Below are 18,155 nucleotides of genomic sequence, written 5' to 3'. Positions count from 1 at the left end.
ACATAGACATGGAATCACTGGCCACTTTAATAATGGAACACTAGTCACTTTAATAATGTTTACATACTGCTTTACTCATCTCATATATATGTACTGTATTATATTCTACTGTATTTACTCATCTCATATATATGTACTGTATTATATTCTACTGTTATACACATCTCATATGTATATACTGTATTATATTCTACTGTATTACTCATCTCATATATATGTACTGTATTATATTCTACTGTATTTACTCATCTCATATATATGTACTGTATTATATTCTACTGTTATACACATCTCATGTGTATACACTGTATTATATTCTACTGTATTACTCATCTCATATATATGTACTGTATTATATTCTACTGTATTTACTCATCTCATATATATGTACTGTATTATATTCTACTGTTATACTCATCTCATGTGTATACACTGTATTATATTCTACTGTATTACTCATCTCATATGTATATACTGTATTATATTCTACTGTATTTACTCATCTCATATGTATATACTGTATTATATTCTACTGTATTTTAGTCAAATTGTCTCCGACATTGCTCATCCTAATACGAATATATCTCTTAATTCCATTACTATACTATTAGATTAGTGTGTATTGTTGTGAATAGTTAGATACTACTGCACTGTTGGAGCTGGGAACACAAGCATTTAGTTACACCCACAATAACATCTGCTAAATATTTGTTTTAACCAATCAAATTTGATTTTGAACTTTTTTTTATTTGGTTTAATTCACAAGAATCAAGAACTATGGTGGATGATATAGAGAGATCACAGAGGAGACGGACCCACTGGTTGTCCTCTAGGATACAGAGAGCTGGTAGTCCCATCCACCACACTATCAGGTGGGTGGTATAGAGGAGATGGACCCACTGGTTGTCCTCTAGGTTACAGAGAGCTGGTAGTCCCATCCACCACACTACCAGGTGGTATAGAGGAGATGGACCCACTGGTTGTCCTCTAGGTTACAGAGAGCTGGTAGTCCCATCCACCACACTACCAGGTGGGTGGTATAGAGGAGATGGACCCACTGGTTGTCCTCTAGGTTACAGAGAGCTGGTAGTCCCATCCACCACACTACCAGGTGGGTGGTATAGAGGAGACGGACCCACTGGTTGCCCTCTAGGTTACAGAGAGCTGGTAGTCCCATCCACCACACTACCAGGTGGGTGGTATAGAGGAGATGGACCCACTGGTTGTCCTCTAGGTTACAGAGAGCTGGTAGTCCCATCCACCACACTACCAGGTGGGTGGTATAGAGGAGATGGACCCACTGGTTGTCCTCTAGGTTACAGAGAGCTGGTAGTCCCATCCACCACACTACCAGGTGGTATAGAGGAGATGGACCCACTGGTTGTCCTCTAGGTTACAGAGAGCTGGTAGTCCCATCCACCACACTACCAGGTGGTATAGAGGAGATGGACCCACTGGTTGTCCTCTAGGTTACAGAGAGCTGGTAGTCCCATCCACCACACTACCAGGTGGTATAGAGGAGATGGACCCACTGGTTGTCCTCTAGGTTACAGAGAGCTGGTAGTCCCATCCACCACACTACCAGGTGGTATAGAGGAGATGGACCCACTGGTTGTCCTCTAGGTTACAGAGAGCTGGTAGTCCCATCCACCACACTACCAGGTTGTATAGAGGAGACGGACCCACTGGTTGTCCTCTAGGTTACAGAGAGCTGGTAGTCCCATCCACCACACTACCAGGTTGTATAGAGGAGACAGACCCACTGGTTGTCCTCTAGGTTACAGAGAGCTGGTAGTCCCATCCACCACACTACCAGGTGGTATAGAGGAGATGGACCCACTGGTTGTCCTCTAGGTTACAGAGAGCTGGTAGTCCCATCCACCACACTACCAGGTGGTATAGAGGAGACGGACCCACTGGTTGTCCTCTAGGTTACAGAGAGCTGGTAGTCCCATCCACCACACTACCAGGTGGTATAGAGGAGACGGACCCACTGGTTGTCCTCTAGGTTACAGAGAGCTGGTAGTCCCATCCACTACACTACCAGGTGGTATAGAGGAGATGGACCCACTGGTTGTCCTCTAGGTTACAGAGAGCTGGTAGTCCCATCCACCACACTACCAGGTGGTATAGAGGAGATGGACCCACTGGTTGTCCTCTAAGTTACAGAGAGCTGGTAGTCCCATCCACCACACTACCAGGTGGGTGGTATAGAGGAGACGGACCCACTGGTTGTCCTCTAGGTTACAGAGAGCTGGTAGTCCCATCCACCACACTACCAGGTGGTATAGAGGAGATGGACCCACTGGTTGCCCTCTAGGTTACAGAGAGCTGGTAGTCCCATCCACCACACTACCAGGTGGTATAGAGGAGATGGACCCACTGGTTGTCCTCTAGGTTACAGAGAGCTGGTAGTCCCATCCACCACACTACCAGGTGGGTGGTTTAGAGGAGATGGACCCACTGGTTGTCCTCTAGGTTACAGAGAGCTGGTAGTCCCATCCACCACACTACCAGGTGGGTGGTATAGAGGAGACGGACCCACTGGTTGTCCTCTAGGTTACAGAGAGCTGGTAGTCCCATCCACCACACTACCAGGTGGTATAGAGGAGACGGACCCACTGGTTGTCCTCTAGGTTACAGAGAGCTGGTAGTCCCATCCACCACACTACCAGGTGGGTGGTATAGAGGAGATGGACCCACTGGTTGTCCTCTAGGTTACAGAGAGCTGGTAGTCCCATCCACCACACTACCAGGTGGTATAGAGGAGACGGACCCACTGGTTGTCCTCTAGGTTACAGAGAGCTGGTAGTCCCATCCACCACACTACCAGGTGGTATAGAGGAGATGGACCCACTGGTTGTCCTCTAGGTTACAGAGAGCTGGTAGTCCCATCCACCACACTACCAGGTGGTATAGAGGAGATGGACCCACTGGTTGTCCTCTAGGTTACAGAGAGCTGGTAGTCCCATCCAGCACACTACCAGGTTGTATAGAGGAGACGGACCCACTGGTTGTCCTCTAGGTTACAGAGAGCTGGTAGTCCCATCCACCACACTACCAGGTGGTATAGAGGAGATGGACCCACTGGTTGTCCTCTAGGTTACAGAGAGCTGGTAGTCCCATCCAGCACACTACCAGGTTGTATAGAGGAGACGGACCCACTGGTTGTCCTCTAGGTTACAGAGAGCTGGTAGTCCCATCCACCACACTACCAGGTTGTATAGAGGAGACAGACCCACTGGTTGTCCTCTAGGTTACAGAGAGCTGGTAGTCCCATCCACCACACTACCAGGTGGTATAGAGGAGATGGACCCACTGGTTGTCCTCTAGGTTACAGAGAGCTGGTAGTCCCATCCACCACACTACCAGGTGGTATAGAGGAGATGGATCCACTGGTTGCCCTCTAGGTTACAGAGAGCTGGTAGTCCCATCCACCACACTACCAGGTGGTATAGAGGAGATGGACCCACTGGTTGTCCTCTAGGTTACAGAGAGCTGGTAGTCCCATCCACCACACTACCAGGTGGGTGGTATGGAGGTGACGGACCCACTGGTTGCCCTCTAGGTTACAGAGAGCTGGTAGTCCCATCCACCACACTACCAGGTGGGTGGTATAGAGGAGATGGACCCACTGGTTGTCCTCTAGGTTACAGAGAACTGGTAGTCCCATCCACCACACTACCAGGTGGTATAGAGGAGACGGACCCACTGGTTGTCCTCTAGGTTACAGAGAGCTGGTAGTCCCATCCACCACACTACCAGGTGGGTGGTATAGAGGAGATGGACCCACTGGTTGTCCTCTAGGTTACAGAGAGCTGGTAGTCCCATCCACCACACTACCAGGTGGGTGGTATAGAGGAGATGGACCCACTGGTTGTCCTCTAGGTTACAGAGAGCTGGTAGTCCCATCCACCACACTACCAGGTGGTATAGAGGAGATGGACCCACTGGTTGCCCTCTAGGTTACAGAGAGCTGGTAGTCCCATCCACCACACTACCAGGTGGGTGGTATAGAGGAGATGGACCCACTGGTTGTCCTCTAGGTTACAGAGAGCTGGTAGTCCCATCCACCACACTACCAGGTGGTATAGAGGAGATGGACCCACTGGTTGTCCTCTAGGTTACAGAGAGCTGGTAGTCCCATCCACCACACTACCAGGTGGTATAGAGGAGATGGACCCACTGGTTGTCCTCTAGGTTACAGAGAGCTGGTAGTCCCATCCACCACACTACCAGGTGGTATAGAGGAGACGGACCCACTGGTTGTCCTCTAGGTTACAGAGAGCTGGTAGTCTCATCCACCACACTACCAGGTGGGTGGTATAGAGGAGATGGACCCACTGGTTGTCCTCTAGGTTACAGAGAGCTGGTAGTCCCATCCACCACACTACCAGGTGGTATAGAGGAGATGGACCCACTGGTTGTCCTCTAGGTTACAGAGAGCTGGTAGTCCCATCCACCACACTACCAGGTTGTATAGAGGAGATGGACCCACTGGTTGTCCTCAAGGTTACAGAGAGCTGGTAGTCCCATCCACCACACTACCAGGTGGTATAGAGGAGATGGACCCACTGGTTGTCCTCAAGGTTACAGAGAGCTGGTAGTCCCATCCACCACACTACCAGGTGGTATAGAGGAGATGGACCCACTGGTTGTCCTCTAGGTTACAGAGAGCTGGTAGTCCCATCCACCACACTACCAGGTGGGTGGTATAGAGGAGACGGACCCACTGGTTGTCCTCTAGGTTACAGAGAGCTGGTAGTCCCATCCACCACACTACCAGGTGGGTGGTATAGAGGAGATGGACCCACTGGTTGTCCTCTAGGTTACAGAGAGCTGGTAGTCCCATCCACCACACTACCAGGTGGGTGGTATAGAGGAGATGGACCCACTGGTTGTCCTCTAGGTTACAGAGAGCTGGTAGTCCCATCCACCACACTACCAGGTGGTATAGAGGAGATGGACCCACTGGTTGCCCTCTAGGTTACAGAGAGCTGGTAGTCCCATCCACCACACTACCAGGTGGTATAGAGGAGATGGACCCACTGGTTGTCCTCTAGGTTACAGAGAGCTGGTAGTCCCATCCACCACACTACCAGGTGGGTGGTATAGAGGGGATGGACCCACTGGTTGTCCTCTAGGTTACAGAGAGCTGGTAGTCCCATCCACCACACTACCAGGTGGGTGGTATAGAGGAGATGGACCCACTGGTTGTCCTCTAGGTTACAGAGAGCTGGTAGTCCCATCCACCACACTACCAGGTGGTATAGAGGAGATGGACCCACTGGTTGTCCTCTAGGTTACAGAGAGCTGGTAGTCCCATCCACCACACTACCAGGTGGTATAGAGGAGATGGACCCACTGGTTGTCCTCTAGGTTACAGAGAGCTGGTAGTCCCATCCACCACACTACCAGGTGGTATAGAGGAGATGGACCCACTGGTTGTCCTCTAGGTTACAGAGAGCTGGTAGTCCCATCCACCACACTACCAGGTGGTATAGAGGAGATGGACCCACTGGTTGTCCTCTAGGTTACAGAGAGCTGGTAGTCCCATCCACCACACTACCAGGTGGTATAGAGGAGATGGACCCACTGGTTGTCCTCTAGGTTACAGAGAGCTGGTCGTTCCATCCACCACACTACCAGGTGGGTGGTATAGAGGGGACGGACCCACTGGTTGCCCTCTAGGTTACAGAGAGCTGGTAGTCCCATCCACCACACTACCAGGTGGTATAGAGGAGATGGACCCACTGGTTGTCCTCTAGGTTACAGAGAGCTGGTAGTCCCATCCACCACACTACCAGGTGGTATAGAGGAGACGGACCCACTGGTTGTCCTCTAGGTTACAGAGATCTGGTAGTCCCATCCACCACACTACCAGGTGGGTGGTATAGAGGAGATGGACCCACTGGTTGTCCTCTAGGTTACAGAGAGCTGGTAGTCCCATCCACCACACTACCAGGTGGTATAGAGGAGATGGACCCACTGGTTGTCCTCTAGGTTACAGAGAGCTGGTAGTCCCATCCACCACACTACCAGGTGGTATAGAGGAGATGGACCCACTGGTTGTCCTCTAGGTTACAGAGAGCTGGTAGTCCCATCCACCACACTACCAGGTGGTATAGAGGAGATGGACCCACTGGTTGTCCTCTAGGTTACAGAGAGCTGGTAGTCCCATCCACCACACTACCAGGTGGTATAGAGGAGATGGACCCACTGGTTCTGTTACGCACTTGGTCGAGTTGACAGTGGGTTTTTCCTGTTTCCTGTTTCCTGTCACAACTTGCAGACTTGTTTACGCTGCTGTGCGTTTTTGTTGCCGATCTTACTTTGCTACCTGACGGTTTTTTACTTTTTCATTACCGTATATTTTTACTTTTTCACCCCGGAGGTTTTATCTGGACATGGTTCGTCAGGACTTCAAACAGCCGAAGCTACGTAGTAACATTAACATGATGCCTTCTAATTGCAGTCGTTGTATTTATAATATACAGGAGAACGATCGCCTTACGGCAAGGATAGCTGTGCTGCAAGCCCAGCTTCAGACGCGATCGTTAGGCAAGGGTAATTTCAGTGTAGGAAAGGATGAAACCAGTAAGTCTGTGCCACCAGTAAGTACAGATAGTAACGTTAGTATAAACCCCCTCGCACGGTCCCCGCAGCCGGACATCTTTCTCATGGCTTCTGGAGGGAAACGCTGTAGGAATGCTCAACCGGTGTCGCTTATTCAGCCGACAGAAACTTTCAACCGGTTCTCCCCATTAAGCGAGTCGGAGTCGGAGGCCGAGACTTCTCTGGTCTCTACTCCTCCCGTTGTGGGGTCTGAGACGCCGACGGCTCCCACCATTAGCTCTGACAAATTGAAAACCCTAGTCATTGGCAACTCCATTACCCGCAGTATTAGACTTAAAACTAATCATCCAGCGATTATACACTGTTTACCAGGGGGCAGGGCTACCGACGTTAAGGCTAATCTGAAGATGGTGCTGGCTAAAGCTAAAACTGGCGAGTGTAGAGAGTATAGAGATATTGTTATCCACGTCGGCACCAACGATGTTAGGATGAAACAGTCAGAGGTCACCAAGCGCAACATAGCTTCAGCGTGTAAATCAGCTAGAAAGATGTGTCGGCATCGATTAATTGTCTCTGGCCCCCTCCCAGTTAGGGGGAGTGATGAGCTCTACAGCAGAGTCTCACAACTCAATCGCTGGTTGAAAACTGTTTTCTGCCCCTCCCAAAAGATAGAATTTGTAGATAATTGGCCCTCTTTCTGGGATTCACCCACAAACAGGACAATGCCTGGCCTGTTGAGGAGTGACGGACTCCATCCTAGCTGGAGGGGTGCTCTCATCTTATCTACGAACATAGACAGGGCTCTAACTCCTCTAGCTCCACAATGAAATAGGGTGCAGGCCAGGCAGCAGGCTGTTAGCCAGCCTGCCAGCTTAGTGGAGTCTGCCACTAGCACAGTCAGTGTAGTCAGCTCTGCTATCCCCATTGAGACCGTGTCTGTGCCTCAACCTAGGTTGGACAAAATTAAAAATGGCGGTGTTCGCTTTAGCAATCTCACTAGTATAAAGACCTCCTCCATTCCTGTCATTATTGAAAGAGATTGTGATACCTCACATCTCAAAATAGGGCTACTTAATGTTAGATCCCTCACTTCCAAGGCAGTTATAGTCAATGAACTAATCACTGATCATAATCTTGATGTGATTGGCCTGACTGAAACATGGCTTAAGCCTGATGAATTTACTGTGTTAAATGAGGCCTCACCCCCTGGTTACATTAGTGACCATACCCCCCGTGCATCCGGTAAAGGCGGAGGTGTTGCTAACATTTACGACAGCAAATTTCAATTTACAAAAAAATAAAACAACAATGACGTTTTCGTCTTTTGAGCTTCTAGTCATGAAATCTATGCAGCTACTCACTCACTTTTTATAGCTACTGTTTACAGGCCTCCTGGGCCATATGCAGTGTTCCTCACTGAGTTCCCTGAATTCCTATCGGATCTTGTAGTCATAGCAGATAATATTCTAATCTTTGGTGACTTTAACACCACACTACCAGGTGGTATAGAGGAGATGGACCCACTGGTTGTCCTCTAGGTTACAGAGAGCTGGTAGTCCCATCCACCACACTACCAGGTGGTATAGAGGAGACGGACCCACTGGTTGTCCTCTAGGTTACAGAGATCTGGTAGTCCCATCCACCACACTACCAGGTGGTATAGAGGAGACGGACCCACTGGTTGTCCTCTAGGTTACAGAGAGCTGGTAGTCCCATCCACCACACTACCAGGTGGGTGGTATAGAGGAGATGGACCCACTGGTTGTCCTCTAGGTTACAGAGAGCTGGTAGTCCCATCCACCACACTACCAGGTGGGTGGTATAGAGGAGATGGACCCACTGGTTGTCCTCTAGGTTACAGAGAGCTGGTAGTCCCATCCACCACACTACCAGGTGGTATAGAGGAGATGGACCCACTGGTTGTCCTCTAGGTTACAGAGAGCTGGTAGTCCCATCCACCACACTACCAGGTGGTATAGAGGAGATGGACCCACTGGTTGTCCTCTAGGTTACAGAGAGCTGGTAGTCCCATCCACCACACTACCAGGTGGGTGGTATAGAGGAGATGGACCCACTGGTTGTCCTCTAGGTTACAGAGAGCTGGTAGTCCCATCCACCACACTACCAGGTGGTATAGAGGAGATGGACCCACTGGTTGTCCTCTAGGTTACAGAGAGCTGGTAGTCCCATCCACCACACTACCAGGTGGGTGGTATAGAGGAGATGGACCCACTGGTTGTCCTCTAGGTTACAGAGAGCTGGTAGTCCCATCCACCACACTACCAGGTGGTATAGAGGAGATGGACCCACTGGTTGTCCTCTAGGTTACAGAGAGCTGGTAGTCCCATCCACCACACTACCAGGTGGGTGGTATAGAGGAGATGGACCCACTGGTTGTCCTCTAGGTTACAGAGAGCTGGTAGTCCCATCCACCACACTACCAGGTGGTATAGAGGAGATGGACCCACTGGTTGCCCTCTAGGTTACAGAGAGCTGGTAGTCCCATCCACCACACTACCAGGTGGGTGGTATAGAGGAGATGGACCCACTGGTTGTCCTCTAGGTTACAGAGAGCTGGTAGTCCCATCCACCACACTACCAGGTGGGTGGTATAGAGGAGATGGACCCACTGGTTGTCCTCTAGGTTACAGAGAGCTGGTAGTCCCATCCGCCACACTACCAGAGGTGAAACAGGGTATAGAGGAGACATAACTTAATCTATTAAATTAATCAACACAGGAACATTTTAAAACGTGGTTAAAAATAAATAAGGAAATGATCTCAAGAGAGAAATGTCCTCCCTCTATATAATCCTTAAACTTAAAAAATATTTATAATTTCTCCTAAAAAGGGAGATCAACTATTTCCAGTCTCAGGGACTGGACCTAAACCAGAACAACACCAGAACTGGACCTAAACCAGAACAACACCAGAACTGGGCCTAAACCAGAACAACACCAGAACTGGACCTAAACCAGAACAACACCAGAACTGGACCTAAACCAGAACAACACCAGAACTGGACCTAATCCAGAACAACACCAGAACTGGACCTAAACCAGAACAACACCAGAACTGGACCTAAACCAGAACAACACCAGAACTGGACCTAAACCAGAACAACACCAGAACTGGACCTAATCCAGAACAACACCAGAACTGGACCTAAACCAGAACAACACCAGAACTGGACCTAAACCAGAACAACACCAGAACTGGACCTAATCCAGAACAACACCAGAACTGGACCTAAACCAGAACAACACCAGAACTGGACCTAAACCAGAACAACACCAGAACTGGACCTAAACCAGAACAACACCAGAACTGGACAAGAACCAGAACAACACCAGAACTGGACAAGAACCAGAACAACACCAGAACTGGACCTAAACCAGAACAACACCAGAACTGGACAAGAACCAGAACAACACCAGAACTGGACCTAAACCAGAACAACACCAGAACTGGACCTAAACCAGAACAACACCAGAACTGGACCTAATCCAGAACAACACCAGAACTGGACAAGAACCTGACACCCTCAGCACACAGGGGGACAAACACCTACCTGGAGGTGACAGCATTCCCTCCCCCAGATGCAAGTTACAACTTCCTGCCATACCTCAACCCAGAGTCTCTCAGAGGGTTCACAACTTCCTGCCATACCTCAACCCAGAGTCTCTCAGAGGGTTCACAACTTCCTGCCATACCTCAACCCAGAGTCTCTCAGAGGGTTCACAACTTCCTGCCATACCTCAACCCAGAGTCTCTCAGAGGGTTCACAACTTCCTGCCATACCTCAACCCAGAGTCTCTCAGAGGGTTCACAACTTCCTGCCATACCTCAACCCAGAGTCTCTCAGAGGGTTCACAGTCGGCCCACTAACACCCTTATCACACGACAGCAAAATTCCCAGCCTACTTGAACAGAGCAATACCATATATACAGTGAGGGGAAAAAAGTATTTGATCCCCTGCTGATTTTGTACGTTTGCCCACTGATAAAGAATTGATCAGTCTATAATTTTAATGGTAGGTTTATTTGAACAGTGAGAGACAGAATAACAACAACAACAAAAATCCAGAAAAACGCATGTCAGAAATGTTATAAAATGATTTGCATTTTAAATGAGGGAAATAAGTATTTCCCTCATTTATTTCCCTCACTGTACCAAAAGTCCAGCAAACTGCATGCTATCAAGAATTGCTATAGAAGTAAGGAAGATGGTGTGGAAACCGACCAAAGAACAAGCGGGCAACAACCAATCCAATCCCTGCTAGACAACTTCCTGGACAAAATGTTTTTCCTGCAATAGTGAAGAAAGAAATTGACAAACCTGTCCAACCAAAAAACACAGAGACCGAGAAAACCAGAATGTACAGTTGCATTCGGGAAAGTATTCAAACCCCTTGACTGAAATATCCCCTTTACATAAGTATTCAGACCCTTTACTCAGTACTTTGTTGAAGCACCTTTGGCAGCGATTACAGCCTCAAGTCTTCTTGGGTATTATGTGACCGTGACTGACCCAGTGGCTGAATACCTGACCACCGTGACTGACCCAGTGGCTGAATACCTCACCACCGTGACTGACCCAGTGGCTGAATGCCTGACCACCGTGACTGACCCAGTGGCTGAATACCTCACCACCGTGACTGACCCAGTGGCTGAATGCCTGACCACCGTGACTGACCCAGTGGCTGAATACCTCACCACCGTGACTGACCCAGTGGCTGAATGCCTGACCACCGTGACTGACCCAGTGGCTGAATACCTGACCACCGTGACTGACCCAGAACTAAGAAAAGCCTTGACTGTGTACAGACTCAAGAGGGCCCACCACAGACTTACCATAGGAACTGTCAAAACCAGGATGGCTTTAGCACCTTGCAATGCCCTCAAAAAGTTGCTGAATTTCCTCTTTACTTCAGTCTGGGTTCACTCAGCAACCAAGAATTCACAAAACGGGACAAACACCCAATTGAAACTCTGCATGGATAATAAAGCAAACATAAAGTCCGCGTGAATAAAGCCAAAACCCCAAATAATGCATTCAGAGCAGAATTAGGACTAATTATATAAATCCAGAAAAGAGATATTAAATTCCACAACAACCTAAAGGAAAGCGATGGCCCAAACCTTCCACCACAAGGCCTAACCAGCAAGGAGATGAAGCTAGAGAAGAGTCTCCTCAGCCAGCTGGTTCTGAGGAGAGGAAGCTGGAGAAGAGTCTCCTCAGCCAGCTGGTTCTGAGGAGAGGAAGCTAGAGAAGAGTCTCCTCAGCCAGCTGGTTCTGAGGAGAGGAAGCTAGAGAAGAGTCTCCTCAGCCAGCTGGTTCTGAGGAGAGGAAGCTGGAGAAGAGTCTCCTCAGCCAGCTGGTTCTGAGGAGAGGAAGCTAGAGAAGAGTCTCCTCAGCCAGCTGGTTCTGAGGAGAGGAAGCTAGAGAAGAAACAAACGCAAACAGACCCCACAGAGCCCCAGGATCACACTGGTTCTGAGGAGAGGAAGCTAGAGAAGAGTCTCCTCAGCCAGCTGGTTCTGGGGAGAGGAAGCTAGAGAAGAGTCTCCTCAGCCAGCTGGTTCTGAGGAGAGGAAGCTGGAGTGGAGTATCCTCAGCCAGCTGGTTCTGAGGAGAGGAAGCTAGAGAAGAGTCTCCTCAGCCAGCTGGTTCTGGGGAGAGGAAGCTGGAGAAGAGTCTCCTCAGCCAGCTGGTTCTGAGGAGAGGAAGCTAGAGAAGAGTCTCCTCAGCCAGCTGGTTCTGGGGAGAGGAAGCTGGAGAAGAGTCTCCTCAGCCAGCTGGTTCTGAGGAGAGGAAGCTAGAGAAGAGTCTCCTCAGCCAGCTGGTTCTGAGGAGAGGAAGCTGGAGAAGAGTCTCCTCAGCCAGCTGGTTCTGAGGAGAGGAAGCTGGAGAAGAGTCTCCTCAGCCAGCTGGTTCTGAGGAGAGGAAGCTAGAGAAGAGTCTCCTCAGCCAGCTGGTTCTGAGGAGAGGAAGCTAGAGAAGAGTCTCCTCAGCCAGCTGGTTCTGGGGAGAGGAAGCTGGAGAAGAGTCTCCTCAGCCAGCTGGTTCTGAGGAGAGGAAGCTAGAGAAGAGTCTCCTCAGCCAGCTGGTTCTGGGGAGAGGAAGCTGGAGAAGAGTCTCCTCAGCCAGCTGGTTCTGAGGAGAGGAAGCTAGAGAAGAGTCTCCTCAGCCAGCTGGTTCTGGGGAGAGGAAGCTAGAGAAGAGTCTCCTCAGCCAGCTGGTTCTGAGGAGAGGAAGCTAGAGAAGAGTCTCCTCAGCCAGCTGGTTCTGAGGAGAGGAAGCTGGAGAAGAGTCTCCTCAGCCAGCTGGTTCTGAGGAGAGGAAGCTAGAGAAGAGTCTCCTCAGCCAGCTGGTTCTGAGGAGAGGAAGCTGGAGAAGAGTCTCCTCAGCCAGCTGGTTCTGAGGAGAGGAAGCTAGAGAAGAGTCTCCTCAGCCAGCTGGTTCTGGGGAGAGGAAGCTGGAGAAGAGTCTCCTCAGCCAGATGGTTCTGAGGAGAGGAAGCTGGAGAAGAGTCTCCTCAGCCAGCTGGTTCTGAGGAGAGGAAGCTGGAGAAGAGTCTCCTCAGCCAGCTGGTTCTGAGGAGAGGAAGCTAGAGAAGAGTCTCCTCAGCCAGCTGGTTCTGAGGAGAGGAAGCTAGAGAAGAGTCTCCTCAGCCAGCTGGTTCTGAGGAGAGGAAGCTGGAGAAGAGTCTCCTCAGCCAGCTGGTTCTGAGGAGAGGAAGCTGGAGAAGAGTCTCCTCAGCCAGCTGGTTCTGAGGAGAGGTAGCTGGAGAAGAGTCTCCTCAGCCAGCTGGTTCTGAGGAGAGGAAGCTAGAGAAGAGTCTCCTCAGCCAGCTGGTTCTGAGGAGAGGAAGCTAGAGAAGAGTCTCCTCAGCCAGCTGGTTCTGAGGAGAGGAAGCTAGAGAAGAGTCTCCTCAGCCAGCTGGTTCTGGGGAGAGGAAGCTGGAGAAGAGTCTCCTCAGCCAGCTGGTTCTGAGGAGAGGAAGCTGGAGAAGAGTCTCCTCAGCCAGCTGGTTCTGAGGAGAGGAAGCTAGAGAAGAGTCTCCTCAGCCAGCTGGTTCTGAGGAGAGGAAGCTAGAGAAGAGTCTCGGCTAGGGACTAACACAGACAGCTAGAGGCTAACACAGACAGCTAGAGGCTAACACAGACACAGCTAGAGGCTAACACAGACAGCTAGAGGCTAACACAGACAGCTAGAGGTTAACACAGACAGCTAGTGACTAACACAGACAGCTAGAGGCTAACACAGACAGCTAGGGACTAACACAGACAGCTTGGGACTAACACAGACAGCTAGGGACTAACACAGACAGCTAGAGGCTAACACAGACAGCTAGGGGCTAACACAGACAGCTAGGGGCTAACACAGACAGCTAGGGACTAACACAGACAGCTAGAGGCTAACACAGACAGCTAGAGGCTAACACAGACAGCTAGGCGCTAACACAGACAGCTAGAGGCTAACACAGACAGCTAGGGACTAACACAGACAGCTAGAGGCTAACACAGACAGCTAGAGGCTAACACAGACAGCTAGAGGCTAACACAGACACAGCTAGAGGCTAACACAGACAGCTAAGGACTAACACAGACAGCTAGAAGCTAACACAGACAGCTAGAGGCTAACACAGACAGCTAGAGGCTAACACAGACAGCTAGAGTCTAACACAGGCAGCTAGAGGCTAACACAGACAGCTAGAGGCTGACACAGACAGCTAGGGGCTAACACAGACAGCTAGCGGCTAACACAGACAGCTAGAGGTTAACACAGACAGTTAGGGACTAACACAGACAGCTAGGGGCTAACACAGACAGCTAGGGGCTAACACAGACAGCTTGCGATTAACACAGACAGCTAGAGGCTAACACAGACAGCTAGGGGCTAACACAGACAGCTAGCGGCTAACACAGACAGCTAGAGGCTAACACAGACAGCTAGGGGCTAACACAGACAGCTAGCGGCTAACACAGACAGCTAGAGGCTAACACAGACAGCTAGAGGCTAACACAGACAGCTAGGGGCTAACACAGACAGCTAGCGGCTAACACAGACAGCAGGAGGTTAATACAGACAGTTAGGGACTAACACAGACAGCTAGGGGCTAACACAGACAGCTAGGGGCTACCACAGACAGCTTGCGATTAACACAGACAGCTAGAGGCTAACACAGACAGCTAGGGGCTAACACAGACAGCTAGCGGCTAACACAGACAGCTAGAGGCTAACACAGACAGCTAGGGGCTAACACAGACAGCTAGCGGCTAACACAGACAGCTAGAGGCTAACACAGAACAACAGCTGGGCCCTCCGCAGGAAGGCAGGCATGGCAGCACGCTCCCTCACACCGTCGCAGCACTACAGACTGCTACAAACTGTCACTGCTACACAGTCCTGGCAACTGTCCGAAAAGACGGGAGGAAGGATAAGGAGGAGGAGGAGGAAGACGAGGAGAAAGAGGTGGAGGAGGAAGAGGGGCAGAAGGAAATGGAACACAGGGCCTACCATAGACTACCACAGCAACTGCTAAAACCAGGATGGCTAAGCAACTTTTATTGCCCTCCAAGAGTTGCTGAATTTCCTCTTTACTTCAGTCTGCTCCTCAATTCACGAACCTGGTTAGATAGGGAGTGTTTCCCTTCCCCTTTACACTGCCACAGACCTCCACAGACTGCCACAGACCTCCACAGACCTCCACAGACGGCCACAGACGGCCACAGACGGCCACAGACCTCCACAGACTGCTACAGACCGCCACAGACCGCCACAGACCTCCACAGACGGCCACAGACGGCCACAGACGGCCACAGACCTCCACAGACTGCTACAGACCGCCACAGACCGCCACAGACTGCCACAGACCGCCACAGACCGCCACAGAGCGCTACAGACCGCCACAGACTGCCACAGACCGCCACAGACCGCCACAGACTGCCACAGACTGCCACAGACTACCACAGACTGCCACAGACTTCCACAGACTGCCACAGACTGCCACAGACTGCCACAGAGTGCCACAGACTACCACAGACTGCCACAGACTGCCACAGACTGCCACAGACTGCCACAGACCGCCACAGACTGCCACAGACTGCCACAGACTACCACAGACTGCCACAGACGGCCAGACTGCCACAGACTGCCACAGACTACCACAGACTGCCACAGACTTCCACAGACTGCCACAGACTGCCACAGAGTGCCACAGACTACCACAGACTGCCACAGACTGCCACAGACTGCCACAGACTGCCACAGACCGCCACAGACTGCCACAGACTGCCACAGACTACCACAGACTGCCACAGACGGCCAGACTGCCACAGACGGCCACAGACGGCCACAGACTTCCACAGACTTCCACAGACCGCCACAGACTGCTACAGACTTCCACAGACTTCCACAGACTGCCACAGACTGTCACAGACCTCCACAGACCTCCACAGACTGCCACAGACCTCCACAGACCGCCATAGACTGCCACAGACTGCCACAGAGCCACTGGCCACTATCCACAAAGAGATCCCAAATAGGAGCTGGCTCATCTGAAAGCGTCCAGAGACACGTTGTGGAGAAGTACACCTTGGTTCTTCATCCCCTGGACGGAGAGTAGACCACCCCAATTCAGAGCCCTGTCTGTCTGCCTTTCTGTCGCAGTGAGGTCACTCGCACGCACACACACACACACACACACACACACACACACACACACACACACACACACACACACACACACACACACACACACACACACACACACACACACACACACACACACACACACAATACTCTCATGGTTGTGATAGGCTGGTCATAACTCAGACAGACCAATGCCTGGGAGATGGAAACAATGTCTGGAGATTTTTTACCACAGTCATTCAACATGGAGGTTTACCACAGTCATTCAACATGGAGGTTTAACATGGAGGTTTACCACAGTCATTCAACATGGAGGTTTACCACAGTCATTCAACATGGAGGTTTAACATGGAGGTTTACCACAGTCATTCAACATGGAGGTTTACCACAGTCATTCAACATGGAGGTTTACCACAGTCATTCAACATGGAGGTTTAACATGGAGATTTACCACAGTCATTCAACATGGAGGTTTAACATGGAGGTTTACCACAGTCATTTAACATGGAGGTTTACCACAGTCATTCAACATGGAGGTTTACCTCAGTCATTCAACATGGAGGTTTACCTCAGTCATTCAACATGGAGGTTTACCTCAGTCATTCAACATGGAGGTTTACCTCAGTCATTCAACATGGAGGTTTATCTCAGTTATTCAACATGGAGGTTTAACATGGAGGTTTACCACAGTCATTCAACATGGAGGTTTACCTCAGTCATTCAACATGGAGGTTTAACATGGAGGTTTACCTCAGTCATTTAACATGGAGGTTTACCACAGTCATTCAACATGGAGGTTTACCTCAGTCATTCAACATGGAGGTTTAACATGGAGGTTTACCCCAGTTATTCAACATGGAGGTTTAGCCCGACGTCTCACCTGGATGAACTCTTTGCTGCTGTCCTCGTTTGGGGTCCAGGCGTTGTTATTGTTGTTGAGACGGGCTTGCCGTGGCAACCAGGTGTTGTCGTAGAAGGAGGAGGAGGCCGTAATCTGGGCGTCAGAGATCTTCCCCGACTCCAGACCTAAAGCGTTACTGCAGTGGAAAGCTGGGGGACCACAGACAGGGATCAATTCATCATTTGGTTTGATGGGATCGATAGAGATGATACACACTAACACACACTAACACACACTAACACACACTAACACACACTAACACACACTAACACACACTAATACACACTAACACACTAACACACTAACACACACTAATACACACTAACACACTAACACACACTAACACACACTAACACACACTAACACACTAACACACACTAACACACACTAACACACACTAATACACACTAACACACACTAACACACACTAACACACACTAACACACTAACACACACTAACACACACTAACACACACTAACACACTAACACACACTAACACACACTAACACACACTAACACACTAACACACACTAACACACTAACACACACTAACACACACTAACACACACTAACACACACTAATACACACTAACACACACTAACACACACTAATACACACTAACACACACTAACACACACTAACACACACGAATACACACTAACACACACTAACACACTAACACACACTAACACACACTAATACACACTAACACACACTAACACACACTAATACACACTAACACACACTAACACACACTAATACACACTAACACACACTAACACACACTAATACACTAACACACACTAACACACTAACACACACTAACACACACTAATACACACTAACACACACTAACACACACTAACACACACTAATACACACTAACACACTAACACACACTAACACACACTAACACACACTAATACACACTAACACACACTAACACACACTAATACACACTAACACACACTAATACACACTAACACACACTAATACACACTAACACACACTAACACAC

The 18,155-nt window shown here is 49.7% G+C and overlaps 1 protein-coding gene across 1 annotated transcript in view; it reads right to left on the bottom strand.

The window, feature by feature from the left end:
* LOC106586935 (neuropilin-2) overlaps positions 1-18,155 on the bottom strand; it is a 258,021-nt gene that overhangs the window by 133,725 nt on the left and 106,141 nt on the right. Inside the window, exon 6 of the mRNA XM_082969249.1 lies at positions 17,115-17,284. Within this exon, the coding sequence (XP_082825375.1) occupies positions 17,115-17,284 (170 nt within the window). The remainder of the gene's footprint in view (positions 1-17,114; positions 17,285-18,155) is intronic.

This window comes from Salmo salar, chromosome 25, assembly GCF_965601325.2.
Source record: "Salmo salar chromosome 25, fSalSal1, whole genome shotgun sequence".
NCBI classification, from domain to species: Eukaryota; Metazoa; Chordata; class Actinopteri; order Salmoniformes; family Salmonidae; genus Salmo; species Salmo salar.
Note: the sequence above shows the minus strand (reverse complement) of the source record. Positions and strands in the feature narration are given on the sequence as shown.